General features: G+C 41.6%; 1 protein-coding gene across 1 annotated transcript; it reads left to right on the forward strand.

Annotated features, from left to right (window-relative positions):
* The first annotated feature begins 1431 nt into the window (after positions 1 to 1431).
* TAF8 (TATA-box binding protein associated factor 8) lies at positions 1432 to 17617 on the forward strand. The gene is made up of 8 exons (XM_039340248.1): positions 1432 to 1528; positions 3612 to 3768; positions 6774 to 6872; positions 8122 to 8184; positions 9190 to 9314; positions 9610 to 9757; positions 10752 to 10894; positions 15447 to 17617. The coding sequence occupies exons 1-8, from the start codon at positions 1487 to 1489 to the stop codon at positions 15588 to 15590; spliced, it is 921 nt and encodes a 306-aa protein (XP_039196182.1). The 5' UTR covers positions 1432 to 1486; the 3' UTR covers positions 15591 to 17617.
* The last annotated feature ends 2643 nt before the right edge of the window (positions 17618 to 20260 follow it).

Genomic DNA, 20260 nt, shown 5'->3' on the forward strand with positions numbered 1-20260 from the left:
ATGCAGTATTCCAAGTATGGGCTTACCAAGCCATTGTAGAGTGGTATTACTACTTTGCGTGATCTTGACTCTATCCCTCCGTTAATGCAGCCCAGCATTGCGTCTGGCTTCTCTGATAGTTGCAGCACACTGCTGGCCCATATCTAAATGATTTGTCCACTAGGACTCCCAGATCCCTCTTTGAGTTACCACTATTGCCTACCCACCCCCCATACTATACCTGTACATTTGGTTTTTCTTGCCTAAATGTAGAACCTTACTTTTTTCACCATTGAATTTCATTTTGTTAGATAGCGCCCAGTGTTCAAGTCTGTCTAGATCCTCCTGTATCCTAAGCCTGTCTTCTGGAGTGTTGGCTATTCCTGCCAGCTTGGTGTTGTCTGCAAATTTGATGAGTTCCCAATCTATCCCTTCGCCCAAATCGTTGAAGATGTTGAAGAGCACTGGGCCTAAAACAGAGCCCTGGGGCACCCCACTACACACTTCCCTCCACGTAGATGTGGTTCCATTGAGGACCATACGCTGAATACGGCTGGTCAGCCAGCTACGGATCCATCTGGTGGTGATGCATTTTTCTATCTTTTCATGACCAGGCTATGTAACATCAGAATGATGAAGATTGGGGTTTGCTGGGTGCTCATTTTGGACTAAATAAATACTAGTACACAAATAATAAATTCAAGAATCAGTTAGAACAAATCCTAACTCCAGAACACATAAATATGCTGATAACCACCATCAATATTACATCTCTTAAGACAATCTAAAAAAAGAAAAAAACTGAACCAAACCAGTCTTGGAAGCAGCATTCAAAAGAACAGTACTGATCCAAGACACATGAGAAAACATAATACACATTTTTTGAGGTAGCGGGATGTAGAAACAATGGTAGTGTGGAAACGTCCTTGTGTTCTCCTTATACATGGATAAAGCCATATTTTATCATACCCATGGTGCTCTAATGTAGCTTAATATAGTTAATATTTAAATGTAACAGATGAATATAGCAAATAACTTTTAAAAATTGAATTAATCTGGAATTAGATTTAATATGGCACAAGCTTGTGAAGTTACTTTCTCACAAACGTTATTATCCTCATTATTATCCTAGTATGCTTATAAATGTGTTTGAGTTTTGCATTGACATTTCACAATAGTGTATTTCGAAGGTAATGTTTCATTGAGAACACTGTTTACATCCGCCCCTCTCCAGGACAGATAATACTTCAGGAATCAAATGGCTAGTTTAGCAATTACAATTATCGATCAAATCAAGTATTGAAGACACCGGTTACAGCTTTTTCTAAATCTACAGTCCATTATTGAGCTTTCTCAACCGGCGTTTTTAAGGACTAATAGTTATCACACCTCAAATCCCTGTAGGACCTAAAATACACTTTCAGCCCGCCCTCTACATCTTGAAACTGCAAGTTCCACAAGACACTGCGCAGCGGCGCATGCTCACATCTACTGCTATGAATCCAAGATGGCAGACCCGGGGACTGGTGGGTGCAGTACCTTTAGCACGGTAAGGATGGCTCCAGGAATACAGATTTCTTTTTGTGGTACATTAATCAAGTTGCGTTCGTGTGATCTGGCAGCCTTCTCGGACTCAACTCGTAGAGTCTCGGTTGGGACGGCGCGAGGTTCCGAGCAGGGGGGATTTTTGTTCTGGCACAGAATCTCTAGAGGCGAACACTTTGATTCTGATTGGCTCCAGAAACTGTCTATCCACCTTTCAAACGTTTCCGAATTGAGGGACGGAATTAAGTTGTTCGGTAGGTTTCCACGAATGTCTATACAAAACGCATGATAAACGCCTGGAATGTACGAGGCATCCCAAACATGCACACAGACATCTGACATCGGCACAAGCATGTTTAGGAAGCCAAAATTTAAAATCCATATGTCTCCTTTTCCCTCTTTATTTTACTAGCTCTTTACACAAGCATTATCCACCTGGTATCTTCCCAGAAGGGAAGATTATCAATGTGAACAGTTATTTTATTCCTAAAATTAAGGAGGGATCTCTCTTTGAGCGAAAATACTGCTAGATTTAAAACTGTCCTATGGCAATGCAAGCTCTGCCCCTTTCATGCGTGTGTGCAACTTCGTGATGCATGTCCCAAAAAGATGAAATTAGGTTTAGTGCAGGCAGTTCCTTTTGGCACATTCTGAGGAAATCCTAGATTTTCCTGGGGTTGCATAGTAGTTTAGGAATTTAGGAAGTACAGAGTACCAAGAGTCAGACCCCATAAATCAATCACAGTATTTTTATTTTATTCAGAGAAAATTACTATACTTAGGAATGTTTAAAGGTCATGGGTCAAATAAGCAAAGGAGTGTTTAAAAGAAAATGGAAACCAATTCAAACATTTATTGTAATTTGTATAATTATGGAATCAAACTTTTGGTACACCCTGCATATATCAGCATTTAGGAGGTGGTAAAAAAATGGTGACATATGATTGCACCCTGCCAAATACCTCTAAACTAAAAACAAATATTTGGCTGAGCCTGCAAGTTTACTATGTAAGATCAGAAAAAGCAAAGCTCGAACAAGTACAGAGGAGGTGTCCACGATGGGTTCAAAGGATCTCTGACTTCTTTGAATCTAAATACTAATAATATTGCCAATGTGTCTAATATTGCCAATGTGTCTCCTTGAAACTTTTTTTAAAGTGCGTCCTCCATCAGCAGAATTGTCACAGTGTTCTGTTCTAGTGAATAAACTGTGTAGATAATTTGTGTAACCTCCTAGAACAGGGGTTCCCAATGGGGATACGAGACAATATTCCAGGGGGTGCAAAAACTTGGGCTTTCAAAATTATAGTGTATATGCATAATTTGTTGCCATTATTTTGAACTTTGTAAGGGGTGTGAGAATATATCAGAAGCATTCTAGGGGTGCGGGGTATAAAAAAGGTTGGGAGCTGCTGTCCTAGAGTAATCGGTCACCTGAACTTGATATGAAAAGAGGAAAACAACGCATATTGTAGCAATATTATTTTTATGTCAGGGTTCATGAATTAGTAGGAGGGAGCATTTTTCAGTGTTAAATAAGGTTCTGCTATCTCCAAATGGTATATTAATTAATAATTTGTAATTGATTTTTATTTTTAATTGTACATTGTATAAACAGTTCAGAATATCTGAAATTTGAGTGGTGTATAAATTATATAGACAATTTTTTTAGTTATGGTTACTGAAAAGTGGATTGTGAAGAGAATGCCAGTAGTTTGGGAGCACCTTTTCTGACTAACAAAACTTTAGTTAGAAACTCCTGATTTTTTGCTATTCAGACTATGGTTTACTGTTGTTCACATGTAGCAGTAAACCATAGTTGGCTTTGCAGGAGGATTGGGTTAATGGGATGTGTAAAATACACATATAATGGCTTAATATTATGAGCAAATTAATCCATTCTGTCTTGTTTTAGCAAATCATACTGAAAAATTCTACTTTAGTGTAATGTGTAAATCAGCTCCTGTATGGACTTTTGTAGACTCTTTGGTTAATAACAGAAATCACTCAATAATAACCCTTGTCATTTTCTGCATTTTTTGTTTTCTATTTTCATTCACTGTTTTACCTGGTTTCTCTTTCAATAGCGATCAGGTAGTAAACATTCTACAACCCCAGCAGATAATTACTATCTGGCTCGAAGAAGGACTCTCCAGGTAGTAGTTAGTTCATTGTTGACAGAGGCTGGATTTGAGAGTGCTGAGAAAGCTGCTGTAGAAACCATGACAGAAATGCTTCAGAGTTGTGAGTATTCCCTATTATATAATGGCTTCAATAATAAGTTTTCCTCTGTATAATCCATTAATTATCCCAGGCAACTGGACTTTCTTGTTTTCTTTGGAGATGTTTCGCTTCTCATCCAAGAAGCTTCTTCAGTTCTGACTGGATGGTGGGAAATGGAAAGATTTATACTCCTACAGACAGCTGTTCATTTGCATTCTTTTAGGGAAGTTAAAGTTGCCTAGAGGCTTATATATGTCTTAGGGTCAGCTGAGTAGTGCAGATAGGTGTGGAGCCTTCTTAGAACTGTTGAAAGGACTGTGTTGTAGACTGGAGATAGATGATATCAGATCCCTCCCCCTCTGTTGAGAGAGGACTGTTCAATTTTTTTTTATTTTTTTTAATTTTTTTTCCATTTATACATTATAAAAAATACAATACAATTTTGAAATAAAATAAATTCATAACCATTGGTATGACCTGCCCACTCCCCCCAGGCTGCGTCCACCCTCTCTTAAAACATTCCCTACTTCCCTTCTCTTTCTCAGCTCCCATCCTACTCTCTTCCCCTCCCCCTCTCCTCTCACTGCCCTACTTCCTCTCTACACCTTCTCTCCTCTCATCCCTATCAGACCCATGAATGCAGCATAAGGGGAGTGAGGGATGTTCAATTTTGACATAGATGGCTTCTTTGATCTCTCTTTCAAATCAGCAGTCCTCTTTGTCCAAAATGTGGACTTGTTATCTTCGAAAGAGTGGCCTTTATCTTTTAAATGCAGATGGACTGCTGCCTCTTGTCCTGATGTTCTCCTATGTTGTGCCATATGTTTATGAAGTTGATGTTTCGTCATACGTTTATGAAGTTGATGTTTCGTTTCCCCAATGTACAGATCTGTACATGGCTCACTGCATTGTACTGCATATACCATGTTGCTCAGTTTGTGTCTAGGTTTTTTGTCCTTAGGATGGACAAGCTTCTGCCTTAGTGTATTCTTAGGTTTGAAGTGTGCACATATGTTGTGTTGGTTGAAGATCCTCCTGAGCTTTTCTGACTGAGAATCTCCATAGACAAAATCCATTAGTGTTTGAGAAAACAATTACCAAAAACTGAGTGAATAGCAAAAACACAGGGACTTCCATTCTCTGCAAGTTCTATTTATTTTGAAGTGTCTTGAAAGGATTCAGCAGTGTTGGCTACAGCTTCTGTGATTTTTCCCAAACTAGGAACACAGTTCTACATAGGAAGGCAGACAAGGCATATGAGAAGAAGACTGAGCAATCTTCCTATTTCATCTTGTGTTGGCTATTCTGTCAAAACTTATTTTGAAAAACTCAGATTCCTTGGTCAGTTTCTTGTCATTATTTAAAGAAAGGAATCGCTGTGATGTTCTTTTGCCTCATAGATTCCTCAGAAAAATAAACTTAAGCATCTGATTTACATTTGTGTTTGTTGGTGGCAAATGGATACTGGGAATTTGTTCTTACAAATGTTCAATGTACATATTTTTGGGATTTGTAATAGTAGGAATGGTTTCTGCCGTTCAGCAGCAACATTAATTGTTGTAGCCTTAGTGAATATAGAATATAGAATGGAGCTTCTTGATTGATTTTACTATTTTTATAGAACTATTACCATTTTTCATTACAAACAAAAATACTTATGAATCTTGGAATCCATTGCTTGCTTTAATTTTCAGTTTAATTCAATTTACAATTTAATTTGTGAGATCATAGGAACATTTCTTATACATATCATACCAAAAGATTATTTAGTCCAGAATTCTGTTTCCTATTGGGCTAACTAGATAGCCTATTGACTGAAATTGACTCCTGCTCTGGTTCCTTAGGAGCTAGTATTTAGAAGCTTGATGCCTCTGATTGTTAAGATGATATATAACCATTGTGATTAGCATCTATTGATTACCTCATCCTCTGTGAATTTGTTCAAGTTGCAAAATTTCCCAAACTGGTAGAAATCATTTCATTTTAAGAAACAAATTCTAGACCATGTATAAAATATTTCCTTTTATCTATCAGGCAGTATAAAAATTTAAATAATAATGTTAATAATTTTGGTTGTTCCTCCATATCTTTTCCAAGTCTATAGTGCTGTTTAACTGCAGCAACCAGACCTATATTCAGAATTTCAAGTATAGAAATGCTGTGAAATAGTTTTATATCTTTTTTGAAATTGTATCTTAAATATTTCACAACTTCTGCTTTATTCCATTGTCATTATTTATAAATAACTCAATGAGATGAATATCCCAAGAATTATTCTTTGCTTTATCAGTGTTTTCATCTTGATTATGATTGTAGGATTATGTAACTGGTTCATTACATCCAACTCAAACTATACCAGTATGTGTGTGTATACATATACATGCATATAGTTAGGAATCCTGTCACTTTATAATGAATCATATTGTATGTCTGCCTATTCATTCAGCCATAGGAAATGCTAACATCCATTTTTCTGTAAAGTCTAGTTTGTTTGGCAATTCCTGAAACATAAAAATGGACCTCTTTGGTCAGCCTTTCTTGTTTTGTGTTTACTTTAAGGACATATCTTACAAAATGGTAAAAGACTTATGTTCCAAAGTACTATGAATAGCATATAATACAGGAGAGTAACAACAGTTTTATCCATATCTCTCCTGCTTGGCAACCTAAACACTGGAGGAGGGGAGAATTAGAATGTTTTTATTTCATCTTTATTATTTATAAATAACTCAATGAGACAAATATCCCAATGTGCCTTCCTCCTCCTATTCTCCCCAAACAACAACCCTGTGATGTAAGTTGGACTGAGAGAGAGTACTGGCCCAAAGCCAGCCACACAGCCGCCTTTTAAAGCTAAGGCAGGATTAGAATTTACAGTCTCCTGCTTTCTAGCCTAGTGCCTTAACCACAAGACCAAATTGACTTTTCAGAGATTTAGTTTCTTTAATTCAGAATTGGGCTGATGTTGAATTTGTAAGTGATTCTAGGTTTCAAATTTAAGTCTTGCATTGAACTCTCTTTTGCAGATATTTCCGAAATAGGGAGGAGTGCCAAGTCTTTTTGTGAACATACTGCAAGGACACAGCCAACCCTTTCAGATATTGTGGTCACCTTAGTTGAAATGGGTAAGTGCCAAGACAGTGGGTTTATTTTCATCTTCCTGTGCTGTAGGTGCGGGAGTAGATTTGTAACTATGGTGATTGATATGGCTTATCTACAGAGGATTTACATTTGGCTTCTTCAAAATGAATCCTAGATTTACTGAATCAAATCATGAAGAGACTAGCAACCAGAGAATTTTATGGAGGTTTGGGATGCCTTTCTTCATTCTGAGGTCTTTGAGTGACCCTCTAGTCCAGCCATTTGTCCTCTTTTCTGAGCAGGAGAGCAGAATTATGCTTATATAGGGCTTTGGAGAGACAATGTATGTCTTGCAGTATAATGTTCAATGTAAATACTTATGCAGTAATATCCAGGATGAAGTAACTTGTCTTGCACATATTTTTCTGTGATCTGACAAAAGTGAGAACAAAATACCTGAGTATAGTTCATGTGCTCATGGATATTATGTCAGAGCAGCTGAAGACACAACAATCCTTTTTCAGTTTTGTTTTTTTTACAGACAGATCCTATTTTGTAGTTGACTAGGTATCATGGTATCTGTAGCAGAACATCCAGATTCAGCCATAGTTTCATTCCATTCAGCATTAACCTTGTGAACTCTCAAGCTTCCTCCTTTCGTTATATATTCAAGTTGGACAGTATTTAATATTTGTTATGTATATGTAGCAGTGTGGGTCTATACATATGTTGTACATAGTATGTTTAGGTGTGTGTCATGTATGGGTTTCACTTTGAGAGCGGGGAACTAAATTTCATTTTTGATGTGTGCCGTTGTGTCCACCATAAAAAATGACAATAAAGGTTACCTTACCTTATCTTACTTACCTTATCTTACTGTCTCGTCTCGTCTCGTCTCATCTCATAAATATGATTGACTGTATTCTTAGGAGATCCATATCAACTTGTCAGAACAGAATGATATATTTGGATATATTCTTGTTCTACTGTCCTGGGTCCTCTGTAGAACTCTGTAGAGCAATGTTTCCTAACTGGGCAATTTTCAAGTAGATTGACTTCAATTTCAAGAATTATCCAACTAGTACAGCCATTGTTAAGAATCCTGGGAGTTGAAGTACACAAACTGGAAGTTCCCCGGTTGGGAAATACTGTGGTAGAATCAAGAGAAGGGAATAGATTGAATACTGCTATGTGTTCCCTCAGCCCAAGTAGTGCATCTGAATTTAATTAATTAATTTCAAATGCACTCTGGATCTGACTTGCTAAAATGCTTTTTCTTTTTATATATTCTAGGGTTTAATGTTGAGATGCTCCCTGCATATGCTAAACGCTCCCAACGGATGGTGATCACTGCACGTATGTAAGCTGTTTTCTAGTATGCTGTTATTTCTTTGTGTATTTCCTGAAAAGGAGTGCAATGCATTAGTTCAAAAGTATGTTTAGATGATTTAGAATTGTGCTAATTTCTCTTTAATATGGTATTGTATTCTCAAAGGTAATAATAATTTCTATAGCATGCATACACATTAAAAATATTTTATGTACCTCTTTTCTGTTTGGAAGCCTGTTTTTCTTGGAATCTCCTTTTTAGCTATTTACAAAAAATGAAAGGTTAGTCTACCTGATTTATGTCTGTTGTACATTATATGGCTTTTCAAGCGATTGCATTAACAATCTTTTATTAAATGTTTCTGTGGTACTCTTAAGCAATACATATCTGCAATTTTAAGCAGATTTAATGTCAACCAAACGTCTGTTGAAATCAGTAGTTAAAGGAGCATCTGGCAGACCTTTAAGAATCACTGAAATCAGTGTCAATATTGGAATGGACTATTTATGCTGATTCACGGCTGATAGGGCTGATCCCTTTTTTAGAATATCCCATGTTTAACAACCATTAGAATACCTCTGTCCTTTGTTTAGAAGATATAACTGTGCCCCATACTGATCATCTACCATACCAACTGAGGACTTTAGAATTGCGCTATTGAGTCCTGAATATGAATTGCTTTTATATGGATCTTGTTATCCTTTTTCTTACCCATGTTCCTTGTTATTAAACTTGAGAGCACGGAAAAACGTAACTGATGGCATTGGATTGATGATCAATGGAAAAGAGGAAGACAGTTCAGCGTAAAATTTTCTATAGTTTTGATGGATTCCGATTTGTTAACATGTGTTATTTCAGGTGTTAAATATTTTGCTTTTTTATGTTATGCTTCCTGAACAATGTTCTTTCAACTATTTGTCTGAACAAGTTGTCATATTAGATGGCAGAGCCATTGCATTATCTTTCTTTTCAACTTGACTGATAGTATTGTGGTAGAATTTTCATCATCAAATTTCCATTTTCAATTGCAGCACCTGTAACAAATCAGCCCGTGGCCCCAAAAGCCCTGACAGCCGGACAGAACAAGCCTCATCCTTCTCATATCCCTGGCCATTTCCCAGAGTTTCCAGATCCTCATACTTATATCAAAACACCAGTAAGCCTTACATAAAACAGTGATAAAGTATGGTTAAAAATACATAAAGCGATACAAGACTATATACAGTTGAAATTTTCCTATAGTGTTAAATGTATGGTTGTATATTTCAGTTTCCTAGAATAGAAACTTTTTTCTGCTATTTTTGGAAGACGTGCTATGAATAAAAAGCTTTGATTCTCCATTAGATGTGCATGAGTGATTGGTTCTTCCCCCCCCCCCAGTAAGTGGTAGAAATTCATGTGATAAGTTATTGCACAGTACTTATTTCTGTTTTCCCTTCCTTTGCCTACAGACATATCGGGAGCCTGTATTGGATTATCAGATCTTACGAGAAAAAGCTGCTTCACAGAGACGAGATGTTGAAAGAGCTTTGACCCGCTTCATGGCAAAAACTGGAGAGACACAGAGTCTTTTCAAAGATGATGTCAGCACTTTTCCTTGTAAGAGGTGTCTAAGCTGCAATGGGGGGGGGGAGATAGATTGTTTCAATAGGATGCTTAGTGCTTAGGATCAAAGGCAGGAAACTTTTTGGGTAGCTGAGAGTCATCTATATATATTTTTGAGATGATGATGCTAGTAGAGATAGTGGGGATTAAAATATTTGGAAGGTTTTCTTTTGTGTGTGTTTTGGGATGTGTTTTTTTTTTAAAATGTAAAATATGCTTACTAAGTCTAGCAGAGCATGTTTGGTCTAGAAATTAAGTGCTGGACCAGGAATGGGGAAACCTGAGTTACAGCATTGACTTTAGCATGGATACCATCTGCACGTCAGCCACCTCCAATGTAGCTGGAAGGTTTATATTCTTCTGGAAGGTCAGAAGTATTGGGGCAGATCTCACCTGTGATGGGAGAATATTCCAGAGGGTGGTGGCAACAGCAGAAACCGTCTTCTCCTGGACCCCGCCAGCTGAAATTCTTTGGCTGATAGTAGGCCCTTTCTGCTGCAACAAGTGGGGTAGGTTAATCCCATTGGGGTAAGGTGGTTCCTCAGATACCTTGGACCCAGGCCATAAAGAATTTTAAAGGTGATAACCAATACCTTGAATTGGACCCAGAAGGCAAATAGGCAGTGAGTGCAGCTCACATAATAGCAGTGTCACATGTGCCACCTGAGGGGTCTCTAGAACTATCTGTGCCACTGTGTTCTGTACCAGTTGTAGCTTCCAAATACTCTTCAAGGGTAGCCCCATGTAGAGCATGTGCAGTAATCCCACTGTTGAGAGGTATTCAACAATAACATCCATTACACACAAAGTTGCAGTATATCTCTTCACAGCTTGTATGGTAGTAGATGATCTGAAATAATCTGCTTCTTTCTTTGAAAAACCAGCTTTCCTCCTATGCTTCTTATATTTTAGGCTGCTTACTTGAGAGAAGAATCTGGAATCACTTTTTTCTGTCTGGTTTCTAAAATCATTTCTCCTTTCTCTTCAGTGATAGCTGCCAGGCCTTTTGTAATACCCTACCTGACAGCTCTGCTTCCTTCTGAATTGGAGATGCAGCAGATGGAAGAGACTGATTCATCTGAACAAGATGACCAGACAGACACAGAGAACCTCGCTCTACAGATGAGCATGGTAGAACTCAAGACATTTTGCTTAATTCGGTGTAATATAAGCTCTAAATTTCTGGAAATTCTATATTGAACACAGCCATCTTGTAAATGAAATTTGTGGATCAAGTCCAAATCTGCTAGATAATTCTATGTGCTTAAAAAGTTAGAAGAATTTTGGAGCAAGCCTGCCACATGGCGGTGTGGTTTTCCTCTGTGTAATATGTCCTTCTCTACTTTGGGGCAGCTTTTGCATTTGGACTTCGATTCCCAGAATCTCTTAGCCAGTGTATGTTGACTGTATGATTGTTTTTTAATTTTCTTTTTGTTTTATTGTATTGGGGTGTGTATGGGTGTGAGTGATGGAGCTGGGAATGAGAACTGGTGCCCCCTCTGCTGAGTGTGTAAACAGAAGTGGAGGGGAGGCGGATGTAGTTCCCGGCTTGATTTGAATGTGAGATGTGGCCTGCCGGGAGGGAGGGATGGTGGGAGGGAGACCTGCGGGGTGGATGGGGAGTTTTCGGGGGTGGAGGTGGGCCGGAACATCCCGGTTATCATAGGGAGAGGTAGATATGGCGGGAGCCAAGGGATGGGCCATCTTCGGGGAACAAGGACTCTCTGCATTAAAGCGATTACCTGTTCCGACCCCTTGGACTCTTCTCCAATACCTGGAGAGGGGGGTGTTCAGGACCCTGGCCTCAGGTTGCTGCTTCTTAATGCCAGGTCGGTTATTAATAAAGCCCCCCTCATCCGGGACTTGATACTAGATGAGGAGGCTGACCTGGCATGTATTACTGAGACCTGGCTGGGCCAAGAGGGAGGTGTTCCTCTCTCAGATATGTGCCCAGACGGGTTTCAGATAATGCACCAACCGCGACTCCAGGGAAGGGGTGGGGGAGTGGCGATTCTTGTCTGAGAATCCTTGAGACCTTGCAGGATCCCAGCCCCAGAGCTTGTTGGGTGTGAGTCCCTTCTCTTGAGGTTGGATTCAAGGGTTCAGTTGGGCTTGTTGTTGACATACCTGCCTCCCAGCTATGTGGCAACAGCCCTGCCTGAGCTGCTGGAGGGGGTAGCCGGGTTGGCGGTGGAATTCCCCAGGCTTATGGTGCTGGGGGATTTCAATCTGCCATCACTCGGCGAATCCTCTGGTGTGGCTCAGGAGTTCATGGCTTCCATGACAACCATGGACCTGATCCAGATAATTCAGGGTCCGACCCATAGGGGAGGACACACGCTCGACTTGGTATTCCTCTCAGGGCAGTGGAGACATGATTTCGATTTAAGGGGTATAGTTACTTCTCCCTTGTCATGGTCGGATCACTTCCTGTTGAGGTTAGATTTCTCGGTCCTACTCCCCCACTGCAGGGAGGCGGAACCGATTAGGTGGTTCCGCCCCAGGCATTTAATGGACCCGGAGGGGTTCCAAATAGCGCTTGGGGGTTTTCCTGATTCCCTCCTCCACGAAATGGCCGAGTCCTTGGTCACTGCTTGGAATAAGGTGGCATCAGGGGTGTTAGACTGGATTGCGCCTTTGCGACCTCTCCGTGATTGTGGATCCTGGAGGGCACCTTGGTTTACTGAGGAGCTACGGGAGATGAAGCGTCAGAAGAGACGTCTAGAGCGACGCTGGAGGGCTAGTAACTCCGAATCCGACCAGACACTTCTAAGAGCCTATATTAGGACTTATTTAGTGGCGATACGAGCGGCAAAATGTTCGCATTTTTCCGCACTTATTGAGTCTGCAGAATCCCGCCCCGCCACCCTGTTTAGGGTGACCCGTTCCCTACTTAACGTTCGGGAAGCCGGGGAACCCTTACAGTGTAGAACGGAGGAATTTGTGCAATTCCTATCAGACAAAATCGCTCGGATTCGGACAGATCTAGACTCCGATTGGGCAGGACCTTCTGAGATGACTGGGGCAGGTCTTAGCTCAGTTTTATGGGATGAATTTGAGTCTGTGACCGCTGAGGATGTTGACAGAGCGGTGGGAGCAATGAGCGCCTCCACTTGTTTATTGGACCCGTGTCCTTCCTGGTTGGTCTCGGCTGCCAAGGAGGTGACACGAGGCTGGCTCCAGGTGTTGATCAATGCTTCGTTGAGAGAGGGGTCTTTCCTGCAATTCTTGAAGGAGGTGGTTGTGAGGCCCCTTCTCAAGAAGCCTAACCTGGACCCGGCTGACTTAAATAACTTCCGTCCAGTCTCCAATCTCCCCTTTGTGGGGAAGGTTGTAGAGAGAGTGGTGGCGCTCCAGCTCCGACGGTCTCTGGATGAAGCGGATTATCTAGACCTTTTCAATCTGGCTTCAGGCCCAGCTTCAGCACAGAAAACGCTTTGGTCGCGCTGATGGATGATCTCTGGCGGGCCCGAGACAGGGGTTATTCCTCTGTCTTGGTGCTACTTGACCTCTCAGCGGCTTTTGATACCATCGATCATGGTATCCTTTTGCGATGGCTTGAAGGGGTGGGAGTGGGAGGCACTGTTTTACGGTGGTTCTCCTACCTCTCTGGCCGGTCGCAATCGGTATTGGTGGGAGGGCAGAGGTCAACCCTGAGGCCCCTTGAATGCGGGGTGCCGCAGGGATCGGTCCTCTTCCCCCTCCTATTTAACATTTACATGAAGCCGCTGGGTGAGATCATTAGACAGCACGGGGTGAGGTTTCATCAGTATGCTGATGATACCCAGTTATATATCTCCTCCCCGAGCTCTCTCAGTGAAGCGGCCGATGTGATGGGCCGTTGCCTCGAAGCCGTGAGGGTCTGGATGGGGGTTAACAGACTCAGGCTCAATCCTGACAAGACCGAGTGGCTTTGGATGTTGCCTCCCAAGGACCATGTCGACTGTCCAGTGTTGACTCTTGCGGGGGAAAATATGCCCCCTTCGGAGCGGGTTCGCAACTTGGGTGTCCTCCTTGATCCACAGCTGAATTTGGAACATCATTTGACGGCTGTGGCTGGGAGGACCTTTGCACAAGTTCGTCTGTTGCACCAGTTGCGACCCTACCTGGACTGGGAGGCTCTCCTTACAGTCACTCATGCCCTCGTCACCTCACGTCTGGACTACTGCAACGCGCTCTACATGGGGCTACCCTTGAAAAGTATTCGGAGACTACAGTTGGTCCAGAATGCAGCTGCGCGAGTGATAGTGGGTGCTCCTCGATACACCCACGTTACACCTATCCTTCGTAAGCTGCACCGGTTGCCTATTGGTCTTCGGGTCCAATTCAAGGTGTTGGTTATTACCTTTAAAGCCCTATATGGCTCAGGGCCAGGCTATTTGTGAGACCGCCTACTACCTCATAGTTCCCTTCGTCTGGTTAGATCCCGCAGGCTGGGCCTCCTTCAGATCCCGTCGGCCAAGCAGTGCCGAGGTGGTGCAGCAGTTAGAGTGCAGTACTGCAGGCCACTTTAGCTGACTGTGTTCAGCAGGTCAGCGGTTCAAATCTCACCGGCTCAAGGTTGACTCAGCCTTCCATCCTTCCGGGGTAGGTAAAATGAGGACCCAGATTGTTGGGGGCAATGTAAATATATATATACATTGCTTACTGGTGTACACCACTTAGAGAGTGCTTGCACTTAAATCGGTATATAAGTCTCATAAATAAATAAATAAATAAATTTGGCGGGGCCGCGGAGGAGGGCTTTCTCTGTGATGGCGCCCACCTCTTGGAACCAGCTCCCCCCGGAGATTAGGACCGCTCCCACCCTGTTGGTTTTTCGTAAGCTGCTTAAGACCTGGCTTTTCCGGCAGGCCTGGGGTTTATAAAATCTGACCCCTGGATGACTGTTCTTGTGCTGTTCGTTTTGTTATGTTTTATGTGTTTTTATTGTTAGCCGCCCAGAGTCCTCCGGGAGTGGGGCGGCTTATAAATTTTAAAAATAAATAAAATAAATAAATTTACAGAAGAATGAACCTGTATAAGAGAAGAGAAATGTAGTAAGGAAGAGGAAACATGCCCTTGATTTTGATTGGAACAGACTAATGTTGCTGCAGTATGATCCAGGTTTATACTGATTATAGATGAGAGCTATGTTTCCATCTTCATTTGGCAGGAATCTGGGTTATAGGTGAATTAGGTTGATTAAACAATTAAACATATAGCACTGCAAGATAGGGATTGCTGGTTCAGTTATTTGAGAAAGAGAATGTCTATTCTCCATCTCCCTTAGTAGTTGGGTAAGCTTTGCCTATGGCAATATCATCCACGAGCAGAATAAATGTTAAAGTGGCAAAATATCCATTTAAAAATAAATGATGCCAAATCATCAGCAGTCAGAGTAACACAACCTCAAAAATACATAATAAGGAGACCCTAGATTATTGCATGCGTTATCTCATTTTACCCTCTTCCCCAACAGCAGCTTTTAATCCTAAAAAGTGAACTTCATCAATGCTTAGTCTTATACTACTTTAATTCCAGAATGTCCCCCCATTATTCAGCAGAGGGCACCCTGTTCTCTGGAATTGTGTGCCTGTTGCATGGGGTCCTGTATATCTGTTTTTATTCTGTCTTGGTTCTTCTTGCGGATACTGATTTTTCAATTTTGAATCTCATATTTACTTTATGTCTTATCTGCCAGGATGATTCAGGAGCTGAGAAGGAGAATGCATCAGTACTTCAGCACAATACCTCCCTTTCTGGCAGTCGAAATGGAGAGGAGAACTTGATAGACAATCCTTACCTCCGACCAGTGAAGAAGCCCAAGATTCGTAGGAAGAAGTGAACAAATCGATGGAGCAGAGTAAAGAAGGAACAGTTTCTCGTGATTTCTGAACAGTTAAGATAGGGCACTGGAAAGGCAGAAGAGCCCTCCTGGTTAAGAGCTGTGGAAATACTGGACTCCCCAGTTGCTATTTTCTTCATCTCCAACAATTTGTGATAATTTAAGGTGAAATCTGAAAGAATGGCTTAGAAGCACTAATGGCTACATGGATTGAAATGTGTCTCTGCCTAAGAGTAGCATACTGCTAGCTTCCAGTTGTTGCTGCAGCTCTTCAGCCTCAGGAGAATCTTCTTTCCAAGAATCGCAAATTGATCAGTAGGGGGCACTGCAGAGGTTTGCCAAGTACAGAACTCCAGAACTGGAATTCCTTCTTGGTTTCTAGGGTAAAAGTGGCCTCTGGTTCCTGGGGTAAAAGTGGCCTCTGGTGCCAACTGGATATCTACTGTTGTGCCTTTAAAAACTGAGGCTGTTCAGAACTACTCAGCTGACTATTTTTCAAGATCTAGAACTATCTGAAATGGAAGGTTTGGACTAATCCTTTCTCTAGCATGAGCTATTGGGAGAGGAAAGAAGGGAAAGTGTTGTCCAGGTGTAGACACAAGGTTGATAGCACATTTATCAATGGCAGAGTTTAAGAATAATTTCTGCAAGTGCATTTATAATTCAACACCTTGACTGTAACTTTTCCGTCTGGCTTCATACGGCCCCCAGAGTATTTTGTTTTGATTCTTGAGTTTTTGTAAGTTTGTATTTTCTGTAATTTGTCAGTAGAATTATTTTATATCCATCTCTTATTTCCAATATTTTTCTATAAAGCAAGGTGCACATACAAAACTGAACTTTCAGGAATCCCATTTGCTATCTCATTTGTTAAATCAGAAATAGCCTTTTTTTAAAATGGCTTTTAGAAAATGCCTTTTCTATAGGGAGCAAAAAAAGCAGAGGGTACAGGAGATACATTTTCTCTTCATTCTAAAATGGCAGCAACTGCATTTCATTGAAAAGCTTTTAAGTGTTGATTTTCCAGCAACTGGTACTTGTGGTCCGGGAGTTTGGGGGGTTTCAGCTTTAGGCTTCACATTTACAAAAGTATACAGAAACAGCTCTGTTACTGGCTTTCACTGACTGATAAACCTTGTGGCCAATCAAGGTTTTCTGCTATTTCCCTGATTGAAACGTGAGATGTATACTTAATTAAGGAAAATATCACGACTTCTGTCATATTGCAGTGTTCTTCAAAGCATATTTTATTTCTGAAATGAAGGGACCATTCCTTATTCTGTTTCCTCTTAGTACTCTGAGTTTTCAGCATTGGGGTTGGTGGTGAAGTGGGGGCATTGATTAAAATCTCAGTAAAGAAATTTAGATTTCTACTGACCATGTGTGTGTTTGTATCTGCTCTCGAAAATAAAATAATATTCTCTTATATTGTCAAGCCTTCCCAGGCTTGACACACAAAAAAGGGGGGGGGGACCAGCCTGGTGACGGGAGAAGAACCAGCACATGATCCAAAGCAGCCCACCATCCTGGAAAGAAAACACGAGCTGCAAATCCTCCAACGAGCATTCTGGCCGCTGAAACGGCTGACGGGCGGTTCCAGAAAACATGGGACGCTGCCCATGTGCAGACACCTGTGCAGAACAGGGTTGAGCCGCCGAACAGCTGATGAGTGGCAAGCCGGCAAACAGCTGATGGGCAGTAGCCCGAAGAATGCATTGCCGGAGCAGGGCATCCCAGGAAGTCCCAGATGTAGTAGCTGCTTTCCCTAATTGCTGCCGAATGCTAGTTGGGAGACAGAAGGGTGGGGTTGGTAGATGATGGATGGGTGGGTTTGTGGTTTATTGAGCATGGGTTTGGCAGGATTGTGGCTGATAACTAGTTAGGTGGAGGGTGGGGTAGTATTAGCACAAGTATATTTAATCAGTGCTGGTAGGCGGCTGCTCCCAGCGCAAACTTTGTACAACACAGAGCCTGTTTACTCAATGTCATTGCTTTACCTCAAAGTAAACTGGAGCTGATTGAATCAAGGTGCCTTCGTCTCTGCTTTGTTCTTCGTGAGTCCGGTAGGAAAGCTGACAGAAAGTTTGCGCTTGCCTCTTTAACCCCTTTTATAGTTTCTCCTCATTTTCCTTTTTTGTGTCCATTCCATTGTGTTTCCTGTGCCTAGCCTGGTTTCTGTAACCACCTTTTTGGTTTGTTGAACTAATATATAAAGACATCAGAAGATCCAATGGTAAGCGAACCCATTCATCCGTTCACCCTCCCTATCACAATCACTAGTACATATTCAGGGTGTAACAGTGTAACACCCTCCTTGATACTGGGTGTACTAGATGTCTCATTAGTGAACATCTAGTACGGCAAACAGGCATTAGAGTGAGGCCCTTACACACACCAGTACGATTTGAACAAGTAGATGGGTCCTTACTGGGGGGTTTGCCTGCCACCTACATCACTGAGCCTGTGCGATTAGAGTTAGGGGAACATTGGGAGATAATACGGTTTGTAGTAGTTCCATCCATGACGGAAAATGTGATATTAGGTTTAGCTTGGTTGGACAAATGGGGCCCAACCATCTGGTGGAAAGGAGGGTATCGCAAAGTGCATATTGGTGTGGTCCTCAGCCACCTCATGAGCAAGTGAAAAGAGGAGAGGAGATTACATCTGCCCAAGTAACCAGGAAGGAGGGGGAGGTTGGTTTTCCATTAGAATATATCGACCTCGCAGATGTGTTTAATGAATGGGAACGCGATGTACTACCACCACACCATTCAACCGATTGTGCCATCAATATAATGGCAGGGGCAACCCTTCCGAAGCCTCGTATGTATGCAATGACTCCTAATGAGATGGCGGAATTGAGGTATATTGACAAAAATCTAGCAAGAGGTTTTATCCAACCTGCCCGTCCGCAGGTCGCGGCTCCTATTTTGTTTAAGGAGAAAAAAGATGGGGGTTTATGTTTATGTGTGGACTTTCGAGGTCTAAATGGAGTTTGTGTGGGAAAATTATATCCCCTTCCACTTATGAAAGACCTTTTGGCTCATTTGGCAAAAGGTAAAATCTTTACTAAATTGGATTTATGGGAGGTGTATTACAGGGTACGTATAAAGGAAGGGGATGAGTGAAAGACCGCGTTCAACAGCCTATTGGGAAGCTATCAATATAGAGTAATGCCATTCGGGTTACAGGGGGCTCCTGCTGTGTTTATGCAGCTCATAAATGAAGTGCTGCATGAACATTTGTATCGAGGAATTTTTATATACCTTGATGACATCCTCATATATTCAGACAATAAGGAAGATCATGTGCAATTAGTCCGCCAAGTGCTATGAAAACTCGATGCCCATTTATATGTTAAGCTATCAAAATGTGCATTTCATCAAAGTAAATTGGACTACCTGGGATACAGAATATCAGGAGGAGGGGTAGAAATGGATCCAACGAAAGTGCAGGCAGTCCTAGACTGGTAACCACCATGGACGCGTCGTCAATTGCAAATTTTTACAGACAGTTTATTCCATCTTTTGCTAAAGTGGCATTGCCATTAACAGAATTACTGCATACAAAAGCCACAGGTAACAAGCCCCGTCCAAACCAACCTTACCCTGGTCACTCAAGTGCCAACAAGCATTTGAGGCATTAAAAGTCTTGTTTTCTAGAGAACCAGTCTTACGACATCCCAATCCAGATGAACCTTTTGTAGTACAAACAGACGCAAGTGATGTGGCGGTAGGAGCAGTGCTTTTACAAAAGAATGAACAAGGAAAATTGCAACCTTGTGGGTTCATTTCTTGTAAATTAACCAACACTGAGCGAGGGTGGTTGACTTGGGAGAAGGAGGCGTACGTGGTAAGGTGGGCATTAGCCACATGGCGTCATTTTTTAGAAGGAGCAAAATAAAATTTTGAAGTATGGACTGACCACAAAAATTTGGAAGCATTACAAACACCCAAATGCCTCACTCCAAAACACGTAAGATGGGCGCTATATTTTCAACGTTTCAAATTCCGACTAAAGTATGTTCCTGGAGAGAGGAATTTTCATGAGAATGCGCGATCTAGAAAACCCCAGTACCATAATAAGCGGGAGGAGGTGGTTCAAGCCCTCATACCTCCAATTGTGCAGTCTGAGGATAAAATTCTGGTGGTACAATCTGTGGAAGACATGGTACAAACTCTGCAGTCTCTTACAGTTGATCCATGGTTAACGAGCCATCCCCATACTCTTACTATGAGAGACGGGTTAGCATGGAAGGGTGAGAAATTATATGTCCCACAATCCCTACGGGTGGAGGTTCTAAGGCGAGGCCACGATGTAAAGTCAGCTGGTCATTTTGGGTTTTTAAAAACCCTACACCTGCTCAAATGAAAGTTTTGGTGGCCAGGTATGAAAACGGATGTAGAGAAATACGTTCGGGAATGTTCCATGTGTGCAACTACAAAACCACGGGTGGGAAAATCGTCAGGCTTGCTACAACAAGTGTTCGATCCGAACCATCCTTGGGAAAAGATTGGCATGGACTTTATAGTCGATCTACCAGACAGCCACGGGAACACAGTAATATGGACGGTGATAGACCTGTTTTCAAAACAGGCACATTTTATCCCCTGCAAAGGATTACCATCAGCGAGGCGTTTAGCAAAACTATTTGTAACACATGTCTATCA

This window comes from Crotalus tigris, unplaced genomic scaffold (genome assembly GCF_016545835.1).
Source record: "Crotalus tigris isolate CLP2741 ecotype Arizona unplaced genomic scaffold, ASM1654583v1 scf7180000017550.10884619, whole genome shotgun sequence".
In the NCBI taxonomy this organism is placed as follows: Eukaryota; Metazoa; Chordata; class Lepidosauria; order Squamata; family Viperidae; genus Crotalus; species Crotalus tigris.